The 21,392-nt window shown below is 47.1% G+C and overlaps 1 protein-coding gene across 1 annotated transcript in view; it reads left to right on the forward strand.

Moving 5' to 3' along the window:
• The first annotated feature begins 1,129 nt into the window (after window positions 1-1,129).
• Window positions 1,130-21,392, forward strand: part of LOC149341419 (uncharacterized) — a 42,487-nt gene continuing 22,224 nt past the window's right edge. The window contains exon 1 of the mRNA XM_089542858.1: window positions 1,130-1,363. Coding sequence (XP_089398984.1) covers window positions 1,130-1,363 — 234 coding nt within the window. The remainder of the gene's footprint in view (window positions 1,364-21,392) is intronic.

Below are 21,392 nucleotides of genomic sequence, written 5' to 3' on the forward strand. Positions count from 1 at the left end.
TATTCGGTACATTGCGTACGGTTAGAGAATCGAGTTTAATAAGGGGCTCAAATTGACAAACACGAGCCATCTCCACACATTATACCTATCACCATTTACTGCGCCTATTTTTTATTACCCTGAAAAAATACTACCAAACCATGCAGGTATGTTCTTCAGAATAGAACAAAGCAAATGCATTTATCTTTCACCAACCTTCGTTTATCCATAGTGGGGCAAGGAGCTATAAAGGGGGCCTAGAGCTCAGGCAGGGTATTTAAACTGCGGCGTCCCGAAATCACTTGATTTCGGAACATCGAATAATGTAAATGCTAGCACAGCAAAGAAGTAGAAGCAATCAATACCAGCAAACGAGTAGAAGCAAACGCCTGAGTTGTTAAAGCCTGTTCATTGGTCTACAAAAAGCTCCACGAAAGACCTTCATCGGCTTTAGTATCTTAGAGGCTGGACAGCGGATGTGTGGTCACAGAGCAGGAGGCACATAGAAAGAATTATCAAGATTGTTGTTGCGGCCAAGCGAACAAAGAAAAACCGTTCGGTGTGAACAGAAGTGCAAGGCAGCAAAAGCGGGTTGGATTGGCGCTTCGTGTCCGTCTTCTCCGTCGTCCCTTTCGTTACACGCAGGAAGATTCTGAGCCTGAGAAAATGCCCAGCTTTGTGCTTACATCGATTTAACTCAACGGCCTCCGCGGGAAGCCGGGCCATGACGCACATCGGATTTCGCTTACGGCCTTTGTTTGTGGCGACAGGCCCACAGAAGTTACCACCGGACTGAAAGAAAAGCGACCTTTCAGCGAAAAAAAAAGGGGCATCGCTACTAAGGAATTTATTGGAAAATGCTTTGCCCACATCTCGTTTCCGATGTGCACAGTGTTATCTCTTGCTGTCGCAAACCGTTGGTTGCTAACACAATCATTGGGATTTTTCCGCTGACTCTAGTTGCTAAGAGAGGCGTACGGCTTTGACACTACACGCGGAGTGCTACATGGTGGCTTGTGAGACGATTAAGGGGCTTCTTTGTTTGGTGATGGTGGTGAAAATTTTATTATAGCTAAGACGTTTGACCATTTAGGGCTCAGGGCCCTCGCCTGGTCCCACCCGAGATAAAAAATTCACGTTATGGTGGGCCATGACGTTGATGACCCTGCTGGTGGTGACCTTCTGCCCAGCAAGGTCCGCGGATTGGAGTGCGGCCGCCCAGCCCTCCAAGGTATTTCGTGCTGCGGGTCCAGTGGCAGAGGGACCCGCAGGGCAGTCCGCAAGCCAGGGATATGGGGCGATAATGAGAGAGAAGAGAGGGGGCAGGGAGCGTTTGGCTCTGGAGTATACTCCAGATATCCTGTTCCATGTGGCTCAGGGAAGGGTACATGGAGTGGCGGATCGGTGTGACACTCCAGCCGATAGGACGTTGTGGGCACGGAAAAGCTGTACATACGTTCCAGCAAAGTGTCCAGGCGTGAGGTACGCATGAGCGCGGCAAATTAGCACTCGGGCTAAATTATCGGCGGCCTCGTTCCCGGGATTCCCCGAGTGCGCAGGCACCCAGGTGAGCTCTGCGTGCCGAGGTAGATTCGGAGTTGGCCACCCCAACAGGCACCGAGCGAATGCTGCACCCTTCCGCGTGTGAAGTGCATGAGTATGGTCGTTTTGGAATCGCTAAGAATATATGTAGCAATGGAGTGCGTGAGGGCTAAGGCTACTGCGACTTCTGCGGCTACGGTGGTGGTGCCCGGAAGCAGGTCGAAGGTGTACAATTCAGGGAGATTTGGGTGGTGGATGATGGCGCCTGCACCATTTGTGGGGCATGCTGCATCGACCCAAATGGCGTTAGGTCCGGGACCACAAGGTTTGTGGAGAGCTGCCGCGCGCACTTGGTGGCGACGCGTGTGATTCTTCGGGCGAACGTTTCGGGGGAGTGGTTTGATGCACTTTTGGTGGTTAGGACAAGGCACTGGCCCGAGGTGTGGTCTTGCCGCCGAATGTCTAAATGATAGTCGTTTGAGAATGTGTTGGCCAGTCGGGTTAGCCGCTAGGCGGATGTATTGCGACTGGAGGTGCTCTCCCGTGAGCTCTCCAATGGTGTTGTGGATGCCTAAGGCTAGTAGGCGGTACCTGGAGCTGCTCTGTGGAGCCCTATTAGGACGCGCCCATTACGACCCCTTGGTACTGTTGTGGAAAGCCGCAGTACAATATTGAACGCAACAACGCAAAGCTACAAAGCAGTACGCAACAACGCGAATTAAAAGGATGAGTGGAGTCTTTGCCTGCAACGCGAGAGGGCCCTCGGCTCTACAGTGGAACGCCGGAATACAAAGCTCCGGCTTGTGGAACACCGAGTGCGTTCGCGGCACACTGTGGCGCCCTGTACTCTCTTGTTTGGGCTTTGCAATGCCGCACACTTCGCATACCCAAAGCGGTGGCTTAGTGGTTGGAGCGCTCGGCTTCTCAACCGAAGTATCCGGGTTCGAACCCGAGCGCGGCGGCCGCGTTGAGATGGAGGCAAAACACAAAAGGCGCCGTGTGCTGTGCGATGTGTGTGCACGTTAGAGATCCCCAGGTGGTCGAAATTAGTCCGGGACCCTCCACTGCGGCCTCTTTTCTTCTCCTTCTTTCATTCCCACCTTCCTCCCTTCCCTCACGGCGTGGTTGAGATGTCCACCGAAAAGTGAGACAGTTCAAATTCAAATTCACTTTATTTCTGGTAGAAAGCAAGTAAAGTTACTGCGCCAATTCTTTTCTTCTTCTTCTTAAAAAATAACACTAATGAAGCTAGCAGGCGGCCTGCGCTGAAGCTCTTCGTAGAGACAGTGGTGTGAGGTGGCGGTGGTGTCCACCACAAAGTGAAGCAGTTATGCATTTTTCCTGTTCTTAAACCCAACGGAGGATTTACAGCGGTGCTTTTGAGGAAAGCAGAAGCTTATAACTGGCTCTCTGGGTCAGTGGATGCTTCAATCGCGCTTTGAGGTACGTGGCGGTAGTGTTCACCTAACGCCTTGCGCGTAAAGCGTTATATGGCTCCCGTTGTACCCCTGACTTGCTTCTACTAAATCATTTGTACAAAGCTATTATAGTTTCACTCTAAAATGAGACCGTTTTGTGGACACATTACGGCACAAGTCGTCATACGCCTAGGACGTCCCAATGTCGCCCGCAGTGTGTGATCAGCGTGAGGTTGCGACTGTTGCGACTGAGAGAAGGATGAAACGGAGAGTGCACGGGCCTGCCAGCTGGCTCAAGCCGAGACACCACCGCTGCCACGTGCAGATACAGGGGAGTTGAAAGATAAGAGGAAAGAGAAAAGCGAGAAAAGACGCGCGTCGCAACAACCGCGTCCGCAGAAGCGGACGCTCAGCGTGAGGGAACCATATTAGCCACACCAATGAAAAGGACTCTTATAGGCATGCACACGTCGACATATGTGCAAAGGCCGAAGCGATGGTCTTGTGGTAGAGCATCCGCCTCGTATTCTGGAGGTGCTGGGTTTAATCCCCAGTGCAGACGGGTATCGACCGGTTTTCTATTGGGCACAAGATGGTCTCGTGTCTAGCCTCTTCCTTTGGTCCTTGTTCTTTTCGCGCTACCTTTCGCCATGAATACATATATTTGTTAATGCGAAAGCAATATATGGCTCATCCGCAATGAAACCCGATGGCGTTGACCGAGAGAAGTGGTACCAAAATCTCATGACGTCATCGTCGTCTCGCATGCCATCAGCAAAAGCCCCATAAGATAGTAATGGGTGATCACAGGCAATTAAACAAAGATATTAGACGAAGCAATAGTAGTTAGTGACATGGGTAGTCAATGATAGTGATAGTTATAGTAATAGTGGTAGTTTTTTAATGATAGGACGTTACTTAATAAAAATGATGGTAATTAACGATAATAGCAATGATAAAGGCCTACAGGTTGAAGCCCTTTAGGTTTAAGGGCCCCAGATGGCCTTGCACTATAAAAATTCATCATTATCTGCTACCTTCCCGGAGAACCAGAAAAGTATAAAGGTACCGCAACGAAGCGGCCAGAAGCAGTCACGCTAAGTCAGCGACTTGAAGATCTGAATGTGCCTTAAGGCCCACTTGAGCCAGGTCAGTAGTCACGTGACCTCAAATGCCTCTTCTCCTGCTCACTTAGACAACATTCTCATAATAGACAAAGTGATAGCGGTATTTATGAGTTTTGGTGCACTTTTACCAGGACAACGTCTCCTGCAGAAACTGCGACCGTCCCACCAGAGTGTATACGTCACAGCTGAGCAGGAAAAGCTGAAATACGAAGGAGAGACTCACCGCGCGAGAGCGTGGCGCCAAGGAACCACAGCGCGCCGCTCACCTTGCTGGCCACCGTAATCCGCAAAGCGCGCCAAGCTCGGCACGGTGTCAGCGCCGAGTGCGCGGCTGGGAACTGCACGGCGCAACTTCTGCATTGAGAGGCGAACGGCAGGAGACGCCACCGGCGCACGGGCTCCTCTCATCCTCCCTTTTCTCGACACCCTTTTTCTTCGTTTCTCCCTCAATTTTTTCTTCGCCCCTGCTCCTTTCCTGTTCGGGGAAAGCTCCCGCGGAGAGCTTGTTGCGTCCAGCTGGCTCGTGATGTCATTTCAAGAAAGTCGTTCAGGGCCGTTCTTAGCCCGGAACTTATGTTTCTGAAAACGTTTGATTGACAGACACTTAATCAAAATATTAATCAAAATTGCTGGGTTCTCTTCAGAAAACCCCCCTTTTTTTCCTTTGATCTGTTCCTCAAAAACTAGCTTTATAAAATATCAGCTGCAATAGCTGTCTATAATTGCAGTGCTATTAATGATATGTTTGTTTCCTTGTATTTAAGCTATTTTTTCAATACACGCGTATTTATCAGCAGTGGTATGCGGGATTTCATGTACAGATGTACATCGGCTATGAGGAACACTGCTCGAAATGCACTACACAGACGCTCGTTTGTAGTGGGATATCAGCACGCATTAAAAAAAAAAAAACAAGGGGGACGAAATTTTTCTTGACCCCTTCAGTACGGCGACTCTTTCTCCCTTTTCCTTCTTTCACTACCTCCTCCATTCCTTCCTCCACGACAAGATTCAGGTGCTCAGACCAATTGATAAAGTTACTTCACTTTTCGTTTTTTTTTAAACAACTAATTGGCTCAGTGGTCACGGCGGTCGGCTGCTGACTCGAAAAACGCGGGTTAGATCCGAGCGGCGGCCGAATTTCAATGGAGGCGAATTTCTCGAGGCCTGTGTACTGTGCGATATCACTGCACTTGAAGAACCCCAGGTGGTCGAAATTTCCGGAGCTCTTCACTACGGCGTCCCTCATAGCCTGAGTCGCTTTGGAACGTTAAACTCCCATAAACCAAACCAAATCTAATAATTACCATCATTATTAACATTGCCTCCCCTCTCGTCATTCTCACTCCATTAGGAGCTACATGCCATCGCCACTGTTTACAATGTTTGCCATGCTCCGTGAACAAACTTAACATTATGCTTCTTTTCTGGTAATTCACCTAACATATGTCTTTAATTTTCAAAAATGGATTTTTGAGTTAGAATAACATAGCGGAGTAGCGCATCAGAATACAGCTAGGACATGCAGATACTAAGCTGGTAACTAATATTGAGAAGTTAATTTTCTATCTGTACTGCTGAGTCTCCTTATTTCGTGAAAGGTATGTGACGCACTGCAAGTAATAGCCGTATAAGTTTTTAGAATTTCGAAATCGAAGTTACCCTCGTTGCTCTCCCAAGAAATTTTGGCTACATTGCTCCAATATACATGGGCTTTCGAGAAGCTTGCATTCAAAGTAACACCGCCAGTGCACGTAACTCGTCGAAAGAGCAAACATTTCTTGCGCCACAGAGCGAAGGGTAACTGCGATTTCGAAATTCTTAAAAACTGATATATATATACTACTTACAATAAGTTAAGCACGATTCAATAAAAATGAGATTAATGGTATTATTTAAACAGTTAAGTGGTCAATATTAGCAACCAGCCCAGTGGTTGCATGCATTAACTGCATTCTGATGCGCCGCACTGTTGACATTGGTAAGCCTAAAAGAGCGCTCTTGCACTAAAAGCCTGTTTTTTTTTTTAAAATGCAGGAAATAGGTGAGGCACTAGATATGTTCAATATTTTTTCGTGTTGGTCGACCGAATATCACAGGTGGAAACTTCAATATACCCTCTTCGGCACGAAGAACATTTAACGTAAAAATTTTCTGTTTCCCGTCTGCACCTCCAAAGCTCCTACAAGCACTGTGCATCTACGATGTTACCGGAGCAGCACTAATAAAAGACAAGTCATGCGAAGAGCATTCAGGTACTTTAAAAAAGTAGCTTATATCTACCCGCTTTGCCATCGAGTGGTACTGCGCAAGAGACTACGACCTGAAAGCGAAAGTTGCGGAGCAATAGTCAGGCATGATCTTAAACAAACTATTGAATGCCGCGAGTGATTGCCTATTATGTATGGAAGGCTCTTACCTGTCATCCTTAGCAAACTAAGGTGGACATAGTCCAAAAACCACGCGAGCCGAACACCGAACATAAAGCAGAATTCATTCGAAACATGCGTGAAACTCTCCGTCCTTTTGATACAGCCAGCAAAAAAAAAAAAAACAAAAAAACATTATAATAGCCATGAGCGGAATTTGAACCATCGACGGCTCAAATATAGCCGAAGCCTAAAATCAGTCGGCCTTCATCGCAGGTTTTTTATTACTTTACCCCCTCCCTGTTCTTACATCATTACTCTATCCCTCCTTCGCACATAAAATTCTTGGAGACACACACTTGCACGGAGAAATCGCAGCCAGTCCAGAGGTCGACCTTGTGCACGAGATACCTCCCTCACCAAAGCGCACTGTTATCTCAACAGAGCCTCTTGCACAGGTTAGGTGGTCGAATGACTACAAAACCGACATACGAAAATGCAGGCGAAATTCTAAAGGCGCGCGTATGCTGTGCGATGTCAGTATGCATTAACGAACCTCTGGTGAAAGAAATCAACAATAAAGCCTGCACTGCGGCGTCCTTAATAGCCCTCTTCCATCTTCCGGCAGTCAGGTATCACATACCGTACCATACCATACCATACCATACCATACCATACCATACCATACCATACCATACCATACCATACTACACTGTACTGTACTATACTATACTATACTATACTATACTATACTATACTATACTATACTATACTATACTATACTATACTATACTATACTATACTATACTATACTATACTATACTATACTATACTATACTATACTATACTATCATCAGCCTGACTACGCCCACTGCAGGGCAAATGCCTCTCCCATGTCTCTCCTATTAACCCTGTCCTTTGCCAATAGCGGCCACCGTATCCCGGCAAACTTCTTAATCTCATCCGCCCACCCAACTTTCTCCTGTTCCCTGCTACGCTTGTCTTCTCTTGAAATACACTCCGTTACCCTTAAGGTCCAGCGGTTATCTTGCCTTCGTATTACATGCCCTGCCCAAGCCCATTTCTTCCGCTTGGTTTCAACTAGGATGTTACTAAACCGTGTTTGTTCCCTCACCCACTCCGCCCGCTTCCCATCTCTTAACCTTACACCTATCATTTTTCTTTCCATAGCTCGCTGCGTTGTCCTTAACTTAAGCTGAACCCTCTTTGCCAGTCTCCACGTTTCTGCCCCATAGGTGAGTACCGGTAAGATACAGCTGTTGTATACTTTTCTCTTGAGGGATATTGGTAAACTGCCATTCATGATCTGAGAGAACCTACCATATGCGCTCCACCCCATTCTTATTCTTCTAGTTATTTCCCTCTCATGATCCCGATCAGCGGTCACTACCTGCCTTAAGTAGACATATTCTCTTACTACTTCCAGCACCTCGCTACTAATTGCGAACTGCTGTTCCCTTGATAGGCTGTTGTACGTTATTTTGGTTTTCGCATGTTAATTTTTAGCCCCACCTTTCTGCTCTGCCTGTCTAACCCATTAATCATGCTTTGCAATTCATACCCTGAGTGCCTTAGCAAGGCAATGTCCCCAACTGTTATCCCCAACTATTCCCATTTCAGGCCCCGGAATACATCCTGTAAGCAGGCGATGAATAGCATTGGCGAGATCGTGTCTCCCTGCCTGACACTTTTCCGCATTGGAATTTTATTGCTGACATACTATACTATACTATACTATACTATACTATACTATACTATACTATACTATACTATACTATACTATACTATACTATACTATACTATACTATACTATACTATACTATACTATACTATACTATACTATACTATACTATAATATACTATACTATACTATACTATACTACACCATACCATACCATACCATATCGTACCGTATCGTACCATACCATTTTATACCATACTATACCAAACCGAAACTCTTGTCACGTTGCGGTGACGCTAGTTCGAATTACATACTTTTTATACACCTCTGTCTAAGGTATACGAACATCGGTTTGGAAGCTGTGGCTGATGTTTTCGGCTGTCATGAGGGGCAGAAATTTCAAATTTCAAACAGCATTTATATCAGTGTAGCCCCGACTGCCCAGCTTCACAGTGTCATATGGTGCGTGATGGTTCCTCCTTACGAAACGATCGCCGACTGCCTGAGCTGATGGGTACCGGTGCATTTGGTAGTGCTCAACTGTTATATTATTACGGGAAAGTCTTGCCTTCAGTATGTTGTTTGTTGGAGTACGTTTTTGTTTTACGTTTACGTTTTTGTTGCAGTACGTTTTTGTTGGAGGAGGCGTGGAAGGTATTTTCCCGCATAGAAAAAGAGGAACTAGGAGGCAAGACAAGGAGGATATTTTCTCTTCAGTGGCAGGGATAAATTTTGCAGCTGACAGCGCTGGAAATATAAATTTGGGTGACGCAGTACTGGGTGTGGCAGCTCACCTTTGCTTCCGCCTACATTACCTCGAAGAGAGGCAAAAACACCTCATAAATCTCTGCCCCTGGCAGTCGCGATCACATGCCAAAACAAATGCAGTACAAGCCTCAGTAATAGCAGGCACTTTCGGGAAGCAGCTTCTTCGGTCGAGCATGGCGACCTGTGCGGAAAAGGCGGAGAAAGCCACTTTGCTGTGCGGGGAGTGCTGGGCTGGTATCGATCGCACCGGATACCTCGACCCACGAACGCTTAGGAAAAGTGCCTGGCGCTGCCTCTGAGTAATAGGATATATCCGCGGTGGCTACAGGGCGGCCTTCCCCAAGTGGGGGCAGAGCAAACCCCCTCTTTATGGGAAGGCAAGCGACTGGCTTGGAGAAGGTACCGGCCTACTGGAATGATTTCCGCTCTTCTTGAGCACCTGTGCGTTCGAAGGATTTGAGTGGGCCTCGAGTCTTCTGCCGTCATTCCTTTCCTTATCGGGCTGGTCAGTTTCTTCCACTCTCCCAAGTGTTCATCTGTGTAGGTTTCCGTACGGTTTTCTGGCATCCTCTGGAACAATCGCTTGGTGGCCTGGCGGCCGACAGCTCGGGTATTGCAAGGTACAGTCTGTATGCTCAGAAGCTTGCTGAATTTTGAAGGCACTGCCCGCTCCAAACTTTGGTTAGATCACAGTGGGGGCTTTTGTTTCAACGTGCTGTTTTTAACCCGATGATCTGGTGGCACATACCAACGCTGGGAATCAGCGATCAATTGGGAGCCTGAAGTGACGATAATCAGCGTCACGGTTTTTCGGTAATAGAACGCAGAAGAAATATATATGCAGAAAAAGTGATCACAAGACTGAAAAAGTAATAGAAATTCGGGATACAAAGGTGTTCGAAAAGGAAAAAGAAATACAACAATATGTTGTTAGGCTTCAGCCATAGCCATAGCCTCGTCCCGAGATAAGGCGCTCAAAATGACATGAGTTAGTAAGGAATTACTTAAAACACTCTACAGCCTCAATTTAAACAAGTATTTTCCCTTTGTCATGGCTACGGAAAATGTTTAATCAGATGCCCAAACCGAGGCCAAAGGGGTGGGGTTTGACACCCAGCGTTAGACGGTTTTTGTTGAGCGTTGTGACCTCGCTGCCAACAAACTACATCACAAGCAGCAAACGAGGCAAACACGGCCGTGCTTCGGTATTGTGAGGGGTCATATTGAAGACAAGAAAAGAAGAAACAAAAGAGAACGAAAACTTCTGTATGTGCTCTTCTGTATCCGGTTGTTGACCGCAGGAACCATGTGCGACTAAAACCGGGTGTTTGTATAGGTACACGACGAATAGAACTCACCCGAAAGCGCACGTACATAACATTTTAAATCACACGGCGCGCCTACGTATGTTTAACTGAACAAGACATTAAAATGCATGAACGCTGCCACGTTTGTGACACCCTTTCATAATCAATGATTGCAGCCGCTCTCCATGGTGAAGAAGCATTTCGACTAAGTATTTGTTCTGTAATGCCCGTGCGACCGTGCATTCTTTTTTTATTCTTATTAATGGTTTCACTTGTTTCCTCATTTCGTCAAAGTTTCTGGAATTATTGGCGATTGGATCATAGAAGGTTGCATAATATGTATGAGTGTCTTGCTTATACGTTCCAACCTGATGTTCGCCGCAATCTAGGAGCCAAGTTGGCAATTTCCGCGAGTCGCAGAGATTACGAGAAGGGCGGTGTGAAACGGCTTCCAGCGAAGATATGTTTTAATGCAGCTTCAAATGCATAGCTATACGATGCTCCCTCCTTTCTTGTTTTGTCCACTCTTCGGAAACTTTTCTTTTACGTTTAAGAAGACAGCTAGGAACTATCTGAATCACTCAAAAAAGAGCACAGCCGGCAAACATCACAAATCAAGAGTCCCGTGGTGCCCTTGTATATAGACGACAATAATTATTCGCCGAAGGCTGAGATCACCTATCTACAATATCGAACCGACAGTAAGATGTAGATGTAGATGATAAACGTACAAGCCCACCCAGCAATGCCACTCCTCTAACGAATGCGTTTGTGTGGCCGAGAAAAAGACATGTCAAGACTCTCAATGGGTAAACCACAAAGTCGGTGGTGAGGAAAAAAGAAAGGGAAGTATTATCCCGGGCAAGGCTAAGGAGGGCTTCTGACTCTCCTCGCTGGCACGCTATTGTGGACAAGCAAGAGGAATGCATTAGATAGGGATAGGCTCCGTTGTCGAGATGATTCCGTCCTGCTGTCGGCGACAACCAACGGACAAACGACATTAGTGCGAGCTTATTTGTCGAGCCATCGACAGATGGACCACGGTCGGTATATCCATTTGCGCAACAAATTGGAGCTCCTCTGGTCCGTCGGTGACCGCAGACAGTGAGATGAAGTAATGACAAGTCGGCGAGCGTCGCAAAGGAATGCATTTCATGAATTGCTTATTATGGCAAACAAAGGGGAGGACCGAGCAGCAGCTAAGAGAAACTGAAGAGGAAAAATTGAAGGAAAAGTTGCGAGCAGACCCGAGCGTTCTGAAGCACACGCTGCTGACGGGTAAGCCATTTGTTCCGCCATATCTTCGTCTTCGCATGCTTCTCTGCGTTTGCGACAGAAATATATCTTTCAGAGATAACACAACAATGCCTTCACGTAGCTCCTGTTTGTTGATTAGCAGTGGCGTGCGCTCAGTCGACAAACTGCCAAGATCGCCTGGCGTCCCGGTCGCGACCAACAAGCGCTGGACTTAGCCACAGCTGTCACTGCGCTGGGAAACTCTCAAAGAGAGGTCCGTTGGCACTGGCGACGGCACGTCGGCACGGTGGGCAATTTTCCTGTCACATGACAAAGACATATGACTTTGTCCCCGCTGTAGGAAGTTCCACTTTCCCTGGCTACTTGTTCCGCCTGCTGTCCAGACACCGGAGGCGTGTCCTAGCGGCTGGCAGAACAGCGCTTGTTTACTTCCTGTATATAGACGCCTCGATACGGCTACTCTTTATACGGTATCGGTGTTCTGGGCTCTGTAGCGAAAGCATCGTGCGGATCCGTTCGGACGGCTCGAAGCTTCGAAACTTTTGAGAGACAAATTACCCGTGCTGTGTCAAGAAGAATCGCGTGCGAATCGATCGAATGCACCTGAACATTGGAAAGGTCCTCGCTGGTGTGATGTGAAAAGAAGTTCCTTAACACGAACAAGCTGGCGATGTCAACAGGCATCTTTGTAATGATTTATATATCCTTGTGCCAGGAGCGGCGACGTCCTCGGAAAAAAAAATAATAAAAGAGTCCCGCCTACCTGTCTCTTCAATGGCTTTCATTTACAGGGTAAACACCTTGTAATCGGTTTTTGTCCTGATTACGACATGCTCCAATTCATTCAGGCGTGGAAATCTCCGCCAACAGAATGCGTTTTGTAGCTGCAAAAGAGAGCTTGCGCTGTCCCAGGTGGACCGGCGGCTGTACCGCTGTGCAATAAAAAAATCTCGCCGACAGCCACTTCGGTCGCTACAAAATAGACACCACAATTCGAATTGCTCGTTTTAGTGCGCCAGCATGTTTTTATAGCGCGGGTATATGTTTATAATGTGATCTTGGCAGAGCGCGGACGATCGTGCAGGAAGTTATGCTCAGGTAGGTGGCGTCGTGAAGGCGCTTTTTTCCGCTCACAACGCAGTGAGTTGCGGCATTGTGATCGGCACTGCAAGCTGCAGCGCAGCTCCGCTGTAATTTCAGCGGATGCGCAACTGAGAACTTTTCCTGTCACGTGAGCTAAAAAGATTCTGCGGCTCTAGATTGGGAGCTGCATGTTGCGGCTCAGCAGAACAACCTTGGAGGCAATGTTTGCTAGCAAACATTGTTTGTGGTCTTGCAGCGCATTGCAGCGCGCGAGGAAAAACACCGTTGTAGATGCATTAGAGCACGATACAGTGCCTGACCAAAGACCCAGTGAAATGGACAAGGCAACCCCGCGCAGTGCACGCGGCGAAACGTGATGTTTCGCCCGAAAAGGGCGACTGCCTGTAAGAAAGGTCAGGCAGGGTAAGTCATTCCAGCATTTTATTCGCTTCTAAAGCTGCTGGACAGTCGCATAATTTCAACGTGCCGCAGATACTCCTTAGCTTTTCCCACAAAAAACAGCGGCCTGCTTCCCCTCTGAACGTGTCCTCGTGGTACCGGGACAAACGCTGGTAGCGCGTGTCCGTAAATTAGGACTATAGGAGGCGACGGGCCCGAATGGCGTTATCGCCCACAAATCTGGCCCAGCGGGAACCGACGCTCCGGAAGCTGCTGTTGGCGGTAAACCTGGCACACTCGACGCTCTAAGCAATAAGCCTGCTCCCAAAGCGCAGGCCTGACAAGCGTTTCCACTGAACGAATGGCGCGAAGGCTGCCCCGCGTGCGAAGGCCAGCACCACCAAACTGAAGCAGCCGACACAAGTTGCTTTTCTGACTAATGGAGGCGGGGTGGTCCTTTTCAACCCGGCTGTTACCAGTACAGGAGATCACACGCTTTATTTCAATTGCTGGCGTTGTATGCCGCGCTGGGGAACGAACTGAAAGCAGGGAAGTGTCTCAACCCCTTCTACATCTTTTCTTGTGACGCTGGCTTCTTACCGAGCGGCAGGCGTGCAGGTTTAGTTTATCTTTGCGTTACAACAAGGCATTGGCCTAGAATAGGCCGGCAATATTCTCCTGAAGCTTACATCTGTAAGGACAACACCATCACCACCACCTATTTTATGAAAGATCTTTTTGTTGAAACCCAAGTAAGTGCTCTTAGCGGTTACATTTTGAGGAGAAGGGCTAAAATATTACACCATGAATTTCTGAGTAGACGCTGGGGAGTTGAGTAGAAGGCTACTGCAAAGCTTCTTTATCCAGCTTTCTTCGCAATGCATAAGGTGCTCGTTTATGCATTAGCCAGAGCACGCCAGAGCAAGCGACATGCAGCAAAATCCGGCGAAACTGCATCGTGCCGCGATCTAGCGATGCAATTTTGGAGTCTAGGTTTTACTGTGTGCATGTGCGACCTTTTGTATCCGCAGCCGTTAGTTTTTTCTCGCTTCAACAGCGACCTGTCGTGCCCAGCAATACTTATCACCAGCTTGTTCAACGAATAAATTGCTTTTTGATATTTGTTTCCTCAAAAACCAATTTATCCGTTGAACAAGCTGGTGATAAGCATGACTAGGCGCGAGAAGTCGCTGTTTTAAGCATGAAATGTTTTTAGCTCCCCCTGTCGGCGCACTGTGGGTGACCACGGTGCCAGAACAGAGAACACGGAGGCGCTCCAGACGACTTTGGCGAAGCTTTCAGTCCGTCTTGTGCATGCTACGAACGGCGCTGCCACCGGAGCAGCGCATGCGTCAACAACAGCGTCTTCGTGGTCTCGCGGTGGGCGAAGCTACCGCATGGTAAGGAGCCCAAGTTTCGCCCAGCAGCCGGAGAGACGCTCGCTAAATATGAACATTGGCATTATGGATTGAGCGTTTTTTTTCAACTCTCCTTCATTTATCGTGTGTAACACGAAACCATATATATATATATATATATATATATATATATATATATATATATGTTGCGAAAGCATGGAGTACTTGACTGCTTACAAGAGTATATAGCGAAGTATACGCTTCGTTAAAGGAAACATATTTATTCTACTCGACGTTTCGATCGGAAGACCGATGTTCTTCAGGAAGATCCTGAAGAAGATCGGTCTTCCGATCGAAACGTCGAGTAGAATAAATATGTTTCCTTTAACGAAGCGTATACTTCGCTATATATATATATATATATATATATATATATATATATATATATATATATATATATATATATATATATATATATATATATATATATATATATATATATATATATATATATATATATATATATATATATATTAGTGTGAATCTACTATTACCTCTCCTACTTCGCAAAATTCGCATGTTCGCGTGAAGCCTCCGAAATAGTCACGAAAAGTAACTTTCTCCCGGGGGTCAGTGGACACGTCAATAGCACTTTGAGCTCTGTGGCGGTTGTAACAGAGATACGTGCGCTGCTTGCGTTCGCGTTTGCAGGTTGTAACAGAAACGCGGCACTGGAGCTATAGGCCGCATGCGATCACTGGGTTCAATGGGAATGGTGTAGACAGCGCTTCAGACTCTGTTGATTCTCGAGGGAAAGGAAGGCTCATAACTGGCTCCTTGGATCAGTGGAAACCTCATTCGCGGTTTGAGGTACGTGGCGGGGGTGCCCACCTACAAAAACCGTCCTTTCGCACAATATTCCGTCCTTTGCAACGCTAGACCTCCGGCCGATATTTTTTGGTTATTAAGAGGGACGCGCAGTAATTTTCAGCCTTGCCAGATGCGGCCGGATCGCTTGGAAGAGTGTGGCTGCGCGTGAGGCCTTCCACTATGTATGTGATTATTCGCAAACAAAACAAACTTGTTCGGCTCAGTGCATCTTTTCGGTGTACCCGCCCTCTTTAAACCCTCGAAATGAGTTATGAATGGAGACTACAACGCATGCTAAGCCGATTCGTTGCCATGGCAGGTATGACAAGTTACTTGCCGTTAGTCACTGCAAAGGGTTTAACGTTAGTCCACGCTTCAGGACCGCTGTACGAAGCTGTACAGCGCGCGCGACATGGTGGTTGAGAAACAACTACGCCTCTCTCCAAGCTCTGCGCATCACCAGCTTGTTCGTCGGAAGCATGGAGTAAGGTACGGCTGCGAGCATGAAAGGACGTGCATGCACACACCGAAGTCTCAACACCTTGGAATTGGAACGTCAGGTGACTCGACAAGGCAGTTTTGCAGTTTTTTGCTACCTGCCACGTGTCGCGGCTTATTTTGTCGCCGGTTGTACATGGAGCTACTTTACGGCGGCAAGTTGGCGAACTCCACTCACCGGCGCTCACTTTACGCCCGACGTCAAAAAATTGCGCCCACTGTGGTCGGTCTGCAATGTCCAAATAAGGAAGCACGACTTCCAACGAGACCGGAAGCGACTGACGAGTGCCATTAGCGGGTCCAAAATCCGCTCCTCTTTTTATGTGACTACTGTACCTGCCGCTGCCAACATGACGGTCATGGCGGACAAGCGCTACGCAGAGAGTAAGGCAAGAAAAAGTCATTATCGTGAAAACAAATGCTTCGTAATGCACGATATGTAGACTTTTCAGGAAAACATCACATAATCTCGCTTCGAAATCTCCGTGTTTGCTCCCTAAGGCAGAAGTTGTCGAATGAAAAAACCTTGCTGTTAACAGCGTTTAAATAGGCGTTCGTGATGTGAGGATTTCGGCCATGATAATTTTCTAGATGCCTACACTGGAGTGCTGCAATTTTGTGTAACGCTGTCAAAGCGAAAAAAAACTCTAATTTAAAGAGAACAGGCAGCGTCGCTGCTCTTTCACACACCGCCTTGATCATAGGCATTTGCCATTTGTTGATTGCATCTTCCTTTGCGTATGCGGATACAGATAAAAAGGGGGGGGGGAGGATGCGCTGCTTTATCGCTGCATGTATCTGCACCCCAGTGAAAATTGTGTCGTGACGGCGCAGTACTTTCTAGAAAGTCTACAACGTCTAAAACGGGTTTGTTTGTAGCTGGCCCTTAAAGGGACACTGAGGAGAGCTCTATTAATATTTTTTTTTATAGCAAAATCCGATTGTTCGGCATTTCATGGCTTTGTTGCCACTTGGCCGGCAGCGAAAGCTGCATTTATTTCTAAGAAATTTGGATTCGAAGTTGAAAAAGTTTTTCCCGCCGCTCTGATTCAAACTTGGGATTCTCCTATGACGACACAGGACTAAGTGACGTGAAACATGACGTGCACATGACGTAACGCAGACTCCGTGATTTCTGGCGGCCATGCAGTGCGGCCCAGCAGCAGCCGAAAAGAAAGCTACCGCTGGCCGCACGTTGAAGGCATATATCGGCTATTGCGGCCGTCGCTTCGTTTACGTTTACACCGGCGTTTTGCCAGCGTTACAATGGATTCCTTTCTCGAAGTCGTCAACGAAGTTCTCGCAAATAGACACCTTTAGCATACCGTGTACCTTGTTACCATTAGCGGAATACCGGGAGCCCCCATACTACCCTACCCCTACTGCTGTGAGCAGGCGCTGATTGGTCCCGGCGCTGCAGGAGCGCGCGTAGCTGTCGGGTACGTGGAGCCATCTGGCGACGTCAAGGAGATTTGCGCATGCATTTGCTGCGCCTCAGTGATTCGTGGCTTCTCGTGTCCTAGTGTTGCTAGAACTATTGGTTCTAGCAACACTGTTTTGTCCTATGACGTCATGAAGCTTGTACTTGCGAGTTTGGCCTGTGGCGGCGATACCTGTATTTTGGTTCTTGCTCTTTTCTACGTTACAAGAGCTTTGTTGTCAGTATGAAGGGCGTTTTTGTAATCAGGAGCTGGTATTCTGTCGATGCAAGTCAACTTCAATTTCTCCTCAGTGTCCCTTTAATACCGAGTGCACCGATCTTCGAAAACAAAACAAAAAGAAAACAAAACAGAAGAGTTAGGTGCGAGATAAATTTCCCATCGCGGATAGCGTGCAAATGGGAACAATAAGTTGTTAATAACTTAATTTTTTTCGAGGCTTTTCTAACACTTCCCAACGACTGTCTTAGAGCTATATACAGCTCGTGTTAGTGAAGCAAGATGCATTTTAGCGCCACCCTTTCTCTGAAACACTGTTTTTTTTTTTATCTCCCTGCTCGTACTTCGATGTAGAAGCATCAGTTTTTTATAGGTGCGGGCTGTCTTAATTTCTTTCTTTTAGACAACCCTGTGTTAAATCAACGCAGAGATGAAAATTCGGAAATATAAACGCTTCAGCATTCCACTGTCGCACTGCTGTATAGAATGGCATTGTCACTATCTAACAGGTTTCTTGTGACGTGCGCAGAATATGCATGCCTGATATTCTTTACTGTTCCAATTTTGTGCTTTGATGAAAAAAAGGTCGTATTAAAGTCAGTAAGATAGCCGAAGCGCTTTCTAGGTCGTTCTTATTTTTTTAGGTTTAACGTCCGAAAACGACTCAGGAATGAGGGATGCCATTTGAGAGGGCTCCGCTAAATTTTGACCGCATATCTTTCTTTTGCGCCCACTTGCTCAGAATTATATAACAACTATATGCGGTGTCTTTCAGTGAAAGTCTACAAGGTTTAAAGAAATGCTGGCTGATTGCACATGAATGAAACAAAATGATTATTTCCCAAGTCACTGTACTTTTATACCATCCGCAGATCGCCCACCGTTGCCAGGTTTAATAAGATTACCTAAGGAATTTTTCAATTACAGATCAATAGAATCGCTCTGAAAGTTGTAGATCCTATTCAATAAGCGGATTTACATGCATGCAGTAGCCGACACTCTGCGCGACCATTTTTACAGACCTTTGTAGAAATCGTGGAAATTATGACAGATACTACTTGAGTTTGCAGTTCGTTTCTAAATGACAGCGCTGGAATGCATTTCTCGCATAAATTAAGGCCACGTATTGGCTGTCCATAAGATACGATGCAAGGCCACGTTACATGTTGGCCGAGCTAATGGCATGATGAAAAAATAGCGTAAAAGGAACAGGAGGAACGGATGGGAAAGCGCGTCTCTGCGTCATTCTCTTTCCGCCCCTCGTGTTCCTTTTGCGCCATTTTTTCATCATGAATGCTATCCAAGTTGCCCAACTTTCGGCTTTGCAGCTATAATCACAACCGCGACCTTGGCACGCGGTGACTGCCTGCTATCAATACATCAGCAGACATATGATAATCACGCAAAACGCCGATAACGATTTTACGCTAGACTCACAAGCACTGAAGCAAGATTAAAAAATTAAGAATAAATGCACACTGCTCTCAAATGTAAAAATCAATCGCCGTTCTTGCGACAAAAGAGCATTTGCACAAAAGCAGCATTTTTTTAGTGCTTTGCTATCGACTCTTTGTCTTCCTCCGGCGCATTTAAATTTCCACACATGCTGTGCGTCACCGAAACTAGAAGCTACATAAAAGCGTGAGCTAGCCAAAGGTAGAAAAAAAAGAAAAACTTCGTCTAGATCTGGACGTTGTGGTTGGCTTTGCCGATTTCGTCACGATTTCTTTTCTGCTTCGCCTTGTTCTAAAGCAAGCTACTAAACGTTCGCTTTCAGGGTGTTAACTTCATCTCCTCGCCGAAGAAAAGCCGCCATTCCAGAAAAAGCCGCCCAATGATGTCGTTTTAGTCGAGTCTACGATCCGATTTACCCCTATTTTACCTCCTTTATTTTTATTTGTACGTGTATTTTAGCTCCTCAGGTCTTTGGCCACAGAGGAAGCATGTTACCAGACACTCTGTTTAAAAGAGTAAAAGGCTCTAAACATGCACTCACGCAGCCCTTTTCCAACAGAAGATGCTCGCGAGGTGCTTGCAACATATTTGCGAAACTCCCTGCGCTCACATGTGAGTGGAAGGAAAATGCAATTTTCCTCGGAAAGACGGCGCGATGTTGTGAAAGCTAAGCCCGCCATCAGCGAATCTGAGGCCGGGGGAAAAAAAGCTTTGCCATGCGAAAGTGCTTTTCGGCTCTTGCACAAATAGCCGCCAATACACTTGCAAGGCGCTGGCCAATCGTATACCCTCCCGTGCCGCCATGTTTATGAACCTGGCGTCGGGCAGGACAACCCCAAGTTGATTTTGTCTACCCCGGTGAAATCTTTTTATGTCGACAGCCACTTACAGAGGCTTCACTTGGAGAGAGAAAGCCGGTCGGTGTCACCAGAAGCATTGCTAGGATAAAAGGATTTCAATGGGAACACTTGTTAGAACCCGCTTACACTCGTAAGTATAGTTCGGATATTAATCCCATAGTGACGGGTGTGACCCAGGCCGCGGCAGACGCATTCGCGATTTTAATGAAATCGCAACTTCCGACGGGAAGTTTCCGGCCAGTGAGAATTGGTTTGGAGAAAATGAAAGGTCCGGTAACGATATCACTTCGCTGCGGACAACATCAACCACGAAAGGAAGACAGGCAGGAATGATAGACGGAAGGAAGGAAAATCCCGATAGTGTGAGCGAGCCCTTACAAAAATGGAAAGATGAAGAAAGAAGCATCAAATGTCGCGCGAAACACAAAAATTATGGGCACATTTAAGCTCAGTCTTTCCTGCTGCGATGATTCAGTGGTTAAGGCGCTCGTCTACTGAGCCGGAGTATGAGGATAACTCCTCCATTCTCATCACTACAGATGGGCAGCCGGCGCCAGAAGCGCGCAAGCTTCGATCATTAGGCATGTTTCTGCAAGACAACGGGCTTATTATAGAGACTATCTCCAAACTCACTGCCACCACGCACCAGATCATTGGTCTGATCAAACGCATAGCCAATAAACACCGCGGCATGCACGAACACGACCTCCAGAGACTGGTACAGGCATTCGTGATAAGCCTCAATAAAAGCCGAAAAAGCAGCCATGCCCTAGCCTAGCGATACCGTCTTCCACTGCCATTCTTATCCTGAGCGATTCAAAAACTTCCATTCAAACTTTTGCCCCGGGCAGATACAAGCTGCTGTCTATAAAATTCTCACCACCAACCATCTTGCCTTATCCAAATAGTCTGGGTATAGGTCCGTTTGGGCAATCCCAGTAACGAAGCGGCCAATCCGCTGCTCGAGCGTACGTCAACCGAGCGACGCGTACGAAGACTCAGGCCGCGCAAGCGACCGGTTGATCACATATCACGACATCACGCTATACTACCGCGAAGAATATCTATTTTAGCCCCGCCACATACATCACTGACAAAACAGCAGCAGACGGCCTAGCGACAACACCATGCCCGCACTTTCCCTCCCCATCGCTCATTGCGCTTTTCTTACACTCCCGAATGTTCCCTGTGTGGGGCCCAAGAGCCACATTCGACCATATTATGTTCATCAGCCGACAATTACAACCACCAGTCCAATAGGCCCTCGCGGACTCAGAGGGGTGGGAGGTCGTAACCTCTAGCTTCAACCCGGCCTCGGAACTTAGGCTGGTGCAGCTGGCGGAGAAGGTCGCCGTCAGACATAGGCTGCCGGCCACCAACCAACACTAGGAGCCAGGCCACCTTTGAAATTTGACCCATAAGGACCTCCGCAAAAAATTGACAGTGGCTCAGCTTGGTTAAGTTCGGAAATTGCGAAAGCAACTTCATCCATTTCTTCAGCCCGCATCCGCCGTGTCTACCGCCGCTCTGCGCCGACGGCATGTTGTTGCGACATGATGGATGTCCAACATCCATGTCCAACTACCAGCAGAACCAAGAGCAGCTAGGTGTCATTGCTTTCGCAATCAGCCAGGCTTAACCAAGCTAAGCCTTCAGCCAATTTAGCAAGCCGCTCTTCTTTCTGTTCCGGCGTTTCTTCCGCACGGCGTTTTCTTCTCTTGTGATTATATCGCTCCGCACTA

Source organism: Amblyomma mixtum, chromosome 5 (assembly GCF_055824585.1).
Source record: "Amblyomma mixtum isolate Tamu chromosome 5, ASM5582458v1, whole genome shotgun sequence".
In the NCBI taxonomy this organism is placed as follows: Eukaryota; Metazoa; Arthropoda; class Arachnida; order Ixodida; family Ixodidae; genus Amblyomma; species Amblyomma mixtum.